The following is a 7,993-nucleotide window of genomic DNA, read 5'->3' as shown; positions in this document are numbered from 1 at the left end:
GATACTGAAGTTCTCTATTTTTTCAGAGGTAGCCAAGTGCTGCAGATTTTTTTTCCTGGAAAGACAGGAAATGAGAACAGCTTGTCTGGGGGTACTTGGAAAGATCTCTGTTTTTAAAAGGCACCCAGAAGGTGGGGGTGTGGGAGGTTTGCTCCTTACGCTTTGCTTACTCAGACTGGTGCAAAGTTACTTCTTGTAAAGATACAGGGCTTTTTTCTCTACCAATGCTCAGTTAATGGAAGTGCTGCCCAATACTTGGCCTCGAGGGTGGTCTGTTGTTTAGAGAAAATGTCCATGCCTGCATATGTGGTTAATGTTTAGGAGTTAATGCTTCAAGAGGCCCTGAGGGACTTTGCCTGCTGCCTTCAGTGCCCTGGCAAGGGTTTGATGCTGTAGGTCAGTCCACTGTCTGCCCATGCACATCTTGCTGGGGCACCAGCATGCATTTCAGCTGGCTGAGTTAAAAGGATATGTAATGCTTCACCTTTTCCTTCTGACATGGATTAGTGTCATTTCCAAAGCATTTCTGGTTGCTGCTGGCCCAGGAGAAAGGCAGTCCTACCTGTCTTCCAGAGGAGTTTTCTAAGAACTGGTCCATAAATTCATCAAAACAGGAACCTTCAAGGCTGGGTGGTGCAGCCTCCCATGGAGGAGAGCTGAAGGAATGCTCTGAGAACATGCATCTCTCTGTGGCTTCCACATACCAGAATTTAAGCAAAATTTCATTGTGGCTTGGATTGGGGGCTTTTTGCTTTTATTTTGTGTATATGAATAGAAATGTTCAAAGTCCCAGGACCAGCACTTTGAGGTGTGAAAACCAGTCAGACTGGGTTGAGGTTGCTCTGCATCAGCTACTTCTGAGCTCCTGCAGAGTGCAGGTGTTTGTGTTCCTTCCTGCATTTAGCTATAATAGCTGTAAAAATGGAATTGAATGCTTTTGGGCTCGTTGGTTTTTTTTCCCCTTGCAAATTTTCCAGTAATTACAAGATGGGAGCGTGTTTTGCTGTGAGATTTTCTAGTTACAGAGTGCTCAGCACATGCTACTGTTTTGGAGATGGAAAAAAAGTCAGGGGAGGAGGTGAGTTTTGACGCATGGATGATACTCGAAAATTACTGTTTACCAAAGCTTCATTCCCTGGCTGGTGGTTGGCTATTAAAAGGATTGTGAACAACCCTGGCATTTAAACTGAGCAGAGCTGCTGCACAGGGCTTGGGTGACCCCAGCAACCTGCCCATCAGGTGCTGCTGTTGCTCTGCTTCAGCTGGGAGTGGGGGCACTAGTGGGGACTTCTCCTTAAAGTTTAGAAATTCACTTTGCACATTTTGAACTTCATTGGAACAAGAAGAAACTGCATTAAGCCTTTACTGTGCATATGTGGTTACACAGCATCCTTTGAGTTTTGCCTGAACCTGACAGTGTTTGACTGCTGCAAGAGTTGTCACTGTAGCAATCTGTGGAGGCTTGCAGAGAGGGAATACCTTCTTTTACATGGCCACCATCACCACAGGGGAGCGGATGAGCTTTTGGTCTTCCCCACCCTCTGCGTGGCAAGCTGGAAATGCTGCTGCTGCTTTTCCAAGGGCTTGTAGCTCTGAGAGCAGTTCTGCAGCATTTTTTAAACATTTATTTATTGTGACCTCTGAGGATGGTGGTGTGAAATCGATATTTCTGAGCCCAGTTGATTTAATGTCCAAATTGCAGAGCCTGGGAGCCTGGCAGGTGGTGGAGGGGGTGGATGTTCTTGCAGCTCCACAGAGAACAGATGTTTTCAAGGCAATTGCTGAGATGTCAAGGCAAGGAAAAGCAGAACTGAGAACCACTGACCTAAGGTTTGTGTATTTACAGTAAAACGAGCCAGGTGTTTCCGTTGTTACTCTATGAATCACTTTGCCCAGGTCCTGCCGTGCTGCGTCCAGCACGATGGTCCAGCGCACTCCGAGGGCTCCTGGCACGGGAGGTGGTGGTGCAGGAGGGGCTGGAAGCGCCTGCCGGGATGCAGCCCCACGTCTCTGGAGGGGGCTGTGCCCCTGCCCCCCCCTGCCGCCCCTGCCCCCCCCCCGATGCCCCTGCCCCCCCCCCGATGCCCCTGCCCCCCCCCCGATTCCCCTGCCCCCCCCCGATTCCCCTGCCCCCCCCCCGGTGCCCCTGCCCCCCCCCGATGCCCCTGCCCCCCCCCGATGCCCCTGCCTCCCCCGATGCCCCTGCCCCCCCCGATGCCCCTGCCCGGTGTCCCTCGCTCAGGACCGGGCACTGTGGCCGCGTTTCCTGCCCCGACATCCCTGCGGGGGATCCGTGGGGCGGCGGCGCAAAGCGGGTCCCAGCTGCTGAGAGCACTGCCAGGCTTCGTGTTTATTTCTCTTCCCCTCTCGGCTCTCTCTTTGCTGTGGCAGCGCTGCTGTGTGACGGGAGCGGGGTCCAAGCCCCACCGCAAAGCCCAGCCCCGATCCCAGGCACAGCCGTGCCCGCAGCAGCCACTGCCGAGGCGGCACAGGGAGGAAACAGCGCCCAGAGGTGGCAGAGTAAAAGCACAGCAAAAAGCGAGGGAAAAAAATGGTCTGGGGAAAGAAAAACATTGGAACTGCCACAGAAGAAGATTTTAGTTTCTTTTCCCTTTTCCGTCCGCTTTAAGTTTTCAGGTCAGTGACACTAATGGGCTGTGGTGGAAGGGAAGTAAATAATCACACACGCCAGAGACAGCACATTGATTTTTAAGTCTCCCCTCACTAATGAGTGACAGTCCTGATAGGGACTGACTGCAGGGCTTTACAAACCTCTGGCAGCAGGAAGAGCAAAACAACGCACAAGGTAAGGGGGGAAAAAAGGCCTTTGCTTGCTTTATCTTCTTCTTGTTTTTATTAAAATAACTGGCAGAATTAAAAAATACTATTTTTAATAGATCTACTAGTGGATCCTAAGTTTTACTAAATTCTAAAAAATAATTCCAGTTTGCTACTCAGTCCAAATGACCCATGTGTAAAAGGTGGGGACCAGTCAGCATAACATCACTGAAGGGTTAAAAAATTGTTTCACAATTTGATCATTCTTGTAATTCTGCTACTTCATTGAACAAAAACTAGTGTAAGTATTGAGGAGTATTCCTGAGGTGCCCACAGCAGAAGGCAGAGCTGTCCTCACACAATGCCTGCACAGCTCACAGATACCACAGAGAATGTTCCTGAAGCTGCCAGATTCCTGCTTGAAATTTCACTGGGGTTCACTTCTAAAGATTTGCTAAATGAGGTTTCCCTTTGCTAATACAATAATACATCTTGTGTTTTTCTCTTTTTAAAATCATTAATTATAAAATACAGATATGCAGTAAGTATAATACTCAATTTCTATGTGATTGTGCCATTTTGTATTTATAAATTAATTGTTACAAAGATACACACATGCTGAAAGAAAAAAAATTTTGGAAAAATTATCAAAATGGTATGCTGAACAGCCAATGAATTATACTTGTTCAAAGGCCATGAAGAAGGCTTTACATAAGAGACTGTGCAGGTCAATACAGTCCTGGGATGAGTTCATAATATGGATGAAGAACTAAGACAGAATAACAATTGCTACTTCCAATCAGAAATTTGGTTCTCTAAAGGCAGCAGCTGTTTTCAGATTTCTTTTAGTGATTAACTTAAAAGGCAGAAAAGTGAGAAAAGGAATTTTTCATATGCTTTTCTGCTTGAAAGACTAAGAGAAAAATATGCTGGTCACTGTCTTTTCCTCTTTCACTGAGACTCATTCTTTTCCCTTATTACTTTCTCATGTCTCTGGTAGGTGAAGTATCCATCATAAAATGGATTATTTGTCTTGCTGCAGGTGGATGGGGATGGTAAGCGGCAGTAATGACAAATGCCTGTGTTTGGGGATCAAGCCTCACTCGAGAGGCCTCATTGTCCCTCTTCCCTTAGCTAACCCAGTTTTGCCTCAAAGTGATGCATGAAGGAGTAATAGGGTAATAATACAGGATGCAAGAGGGAGTATGAGATTTCAGAGTAAGAGAAATGGCAGGGTGTAATACAGAAAGTCCATTAAATCAGGCTGGGTAACTTGTTTACACTGGGATTGACCAGGAACTGCTTGTAAAAGAAGTGAGGTTAAAATTAATGACCAGGTGAATCTGCATATGTAATTTGTGAGAGCAAGCAACCAATAAAAAGGAATTACTCTAATTAAAGGCAGTAGCCTTTGTTTTAATCAAGCATTCAGCTCACTCTGTACAGTTTCTCTCCTTGTCTTTAGGTTTAAACCCCAGAACCTTTTAGCTGCACTGAGGAATATAAGGTTAATTACCTGTCCCAGCTCAGGTGTTCTGTCACAGCCACACCACATCCTTGTTTCCCATCACCAAACGGGCTCTTGTTCAAATAAGGGCTATCTCTGTTTTCAGGTGCTGGATGTTATCCTAAGTATACAGGAAGCTGCACTGATAGAGCTTGTTCTGATTTCCAGACAGTTCCACTAAAACCAGAGTGAACACAGTTATGGATCTTTTTTCCTCTTTCCTTATAGTTTGTCAGTAGAGATGTTTTTGGGGAAAGGTTTGCTTGTAGCACAGACTTTAGTGGTGCTGTTCTTCCCTGTGGTGGCAGGTCCCATCTGGGAAGGGGATGCCAGTTCCTGAGCACTTCTAACAAGAAACACCAGCATGAGATGTCTAAATATTTTCTTCCAGTGCTAGCAAGTATCTGGTGAGGATGACGCTGGATCACTGTGCTCCATGTAAATGAGTTCTGTGTTGCTAAACTGTGCCTGTGGATTACCACCATGACAGGATTTTTCTGCTCCACCACAGATAATTACAGTGGCTGGCTGAGTCAGGTTTGCAAGGGGCTCCTGACTCTCCTTGGGTTGCTGTTGTCTTTTTTGTTCTTTGCTCTCCTTGTAGTACCAAATACATGTCCTGATTCAGATCACTCTTACCCAGAGAGCCTTGGAGAGGTGAGGAATGACCACAGGGACAGTACTGCTTACAGGTGCCCTCCCCTCCCTGGGAAAGGCTGCATGGAACACGAGGTAGGAGATGAACTGGGGAAGGGAAAAGGGCTCAAGACATGCATTGTAAGACACAGCACAAGTGTGAATGCAGCTGTGTCAATACCACCTACAGAACTGGGATGTTGCATCATCCTGAAGGAATTAAATGCCATAAAAGCTCTTCCTTGAGAATTCAGTGATGAGAAAGTAGACTTAGGTTATTAACAAAGCACAGTTTTAATAAAAATGTTTAAGGCTTATATTTCCAAATGACTTATAAATAAACTTAGAATGCATATACTCTTTTATAAAAAAACCTCTATTCAATATAATATATATACTTTCTGAGTTATAAAATCCCATATAAATAGCAAATTATTCTCAGTATGCAGATTACAGAATACATAAAAACTGGGATGCATATCTGAAAGGAATCCTGAGTAGGCACTCCACAAGGAGCAGAAAACAGAACAAGGGTAGAGCTGGACACAAGAAATGCTGTTGTCCCAGTATGTAATTCAATCAAAAACATAGAACAGAACTTTTTGGTTGCTCAGCCTTGTTCAGCTCTAGACTCCAGGAATGGCTACTCCCCTCCTTGAGATTTCAGGAGCACCCTGTAGATTCTTTTGGTATCAAAGAAAGAAACTGATGTTTGTCTTGAGATGGACAGAAACAAGGCACTTCCTCAGGGCAGGTCAGTGTGGGCTGGAAGCACCAGCTTGGACTCCTGGCCAGAGAGCAGCACAAGTCGGCTCTTGAGTGACAATGTATGGCAACAAATTCACAAGAGGCAGCCAAATCTGATGCTCCTCATTTCCACTAATTAACCCCCAAAATAACAATATAAATTAAAACAAGAATTAATAAGTGGAAACTTTGCACATTAGAAATGCTGAAGGGAAAGCTCCCTTTTGGTTTGTTTCAGTTTGAGGAAAGCAAATGAGCCAGTTGCCCCAGGATCTGGTGGTGTGTCTGCAGCAGGATGCTGCTCCCTGTGTGGCACCAGGCAGAGCAGCACTTAGACAGAGCCCTCACCTGGTGCTTTCTCTTTGCTTTCCCAAGTGAGCTGCTCAAGAGATCTCTGTGAAGGGTGATGTTCCCAGCAGTATGACTACATCTCCTAGAGCCAGGCAGACTCCAGTACTGCCAGAGGACACCCACCTGCAGAAGCCTGGTGGTGTATTTAAATTCTGAGCTATTTTATTACTGTAGCACAATGAGGGTTTTTTGGTCATAACGAAAAAAAGTTCAATTATTCATGGAAGGAATAAAGAATATTGTGCCTGTTGTTTTTCAAAGAGTAATGTAGTCATTGCATGTTCCTTTAAACACTGCTATTAGATTAAATATAATGTTTTTTTCATATACTCAGGGTCACTAGTTCTGACTTATTACTAACACATGAATCAAAAGAGCAAACTCATACATGCAAACTGCAGTAAATACACAGAGGCTTAAATTTTGCTTCTTATTAGAGTGTCAACTCAGTAGAGATAATGAAGTCAATTAGAGCCATTTATAGTCTTCTGCCTTATTCAATGTTTAACTGGGATCAAAAACCAGATGAACAATGTTATACTGAAGTTGAGCCATAGTTGCTGAGAGCAGAATTTCACAAGTAAACAATGGATGCACAGTAACATTTTAGATTCAAAAATTCTCAACAGTTTTCTGTCCTATCAAATATTAAAAATAACTTCTTTCTTCTTGGTATCCCTGTGAATACTCTCATGGCAATTTTCTTCCTGTTTTTAGTTAAAAACAACAGCAAGAAGTTGTAAATATTGCACAGTATGTTAGGATGGAAGACTAGAAAAAAGTATGGCACTTGCAGGGTGACGTTTCAGTCCAAAGAAAAGCTCTTCATTTTTTCTGCTAATTCCTGTCTCATTTCTATATGTTTTTTCAGGTTTTGCACTTCATGGGGCAGGTTAATGTCCCACACTGACACACAGGACTGTAACTCTGGGGGAAAAGAATAAAGACAATTTGAAAACTGAAACAGAGATGAATTATTGTATAATTAGAAGTGGTTTTGCTTATCTGCTTATTTTTAATTACTTGTAAGTTCACTAATTGAAGCAGGATCCTTAGGACCCAGAAGACAAGTTATGTGACACTTCATGTGTGAGGTCATGCAGTTATAGGTTACAAGCTGGATTCCAGGTCCTAAATTTTAGAGTACCGCATTTAAAAGCATTTGAAAAACCATTTCTGGTGCCTGTGGGCCACAAGGCACTGACCTGAGATACAGCTGATGTATCTGTACTGAGCTGTACTGCAGTGCCTGCACAAAATCTCACCTCTATTTTCCCAAGCAGATACAACCTATATGCTTACAAGACTCATAACCCCTGCACTGTAAACTAACAATTCATTTCATAAGCTAGTGAACATACTGAGAAAAGGTCACTTCTTCAATCTCCATTCATGCAAACAACTCTTTTATCATGAAAAATTCACATTGTTTTTAATGGAACAGGGATAATTGAGAACACCCACATGAGCAGGAGCTCCCAAATGAAGGCCCCAAGGATTCTGGGAGTCTCTGATTACTCTCTATAATTAATGTCACTCTTAAATAAAACAAAAATGCTAAAAAGGCAGTAAGTGTTCTTATGGTAACAGGAATTGGGGAGTGCCATATCATAAAACCCAGTGCTCTATGTTTGACTCTTACTTTATTTCGGTCAGTTCATCACTTGCCACCCTTAACTTTATACTGTCATTGCCACATTTTTAGGAGTCACTGCAACTGGGATGAGATAAAGGGGAAGAAGTGCATTGATCAGAGCACCAACTGTACCTGTTCTTAGAAAAATCCAAAGATGGAGTTTTTCTATCTTCCAGCACTTCACTATCCTAAATGTCAGGAAGCTTCTATAGATGTCTGACCTAAATCTCACTTGTAACAGAAACTGGTTAGTCCTTATCCTACCCACAGGGCAGATGTAGAAGTTTTTATTCCATTGCTCTTTATTTACCTATTTGAAGCCTATTATCATGTCCTCT

At 43.7% G+C, this 7,993-nt stretch overlaps 1 protein-coding gene across 1 annotated transcript in view; it reads right to left on the bottom strand.

The window, feature by feature from the left end:
* Positions 1-5,116: 5,116 nt before the first annotated feature.
* LRRK2 (leucine rich repeat kinase 2) overlaps positions 5,117-7,993 on the bottom strand; it is a 63,885-nt gene continuing 61,008 nt past the window's right edge. Inside the window, exon 51 of the mRNA XM_071552608.1 lies at positions 5,117-6,946. Coding sequence (XP_071408709.1) covers positions 6,825-6,946 — 122 coding nt within the window. The 3' untranslated portion in view covers positions 5,117-6,824. The remainder of the gene's footprint in view (positions 6,947-7,993) is intronic.

Source organism: Pithys albifrons, chromosome 3 (genome assembly GCF_047495875.1).
Source record: "Pithys albifrons albifrons isolate INPA30051 chromosome 3, PitAlb_v1, whole genome shotgun sequence".
NCBI classification, from domain to species: domain Eukaryota; kingdom Metazoa; phylum Chordata; class Aves; order Passeriformes; family Thamnophilidae; genus Pithys; species Pithys albifrons.
Note: the sequence above shows the minus strand (reverse complement) of the source record. Positions and strands in the feature narration are given on the sequence as shown.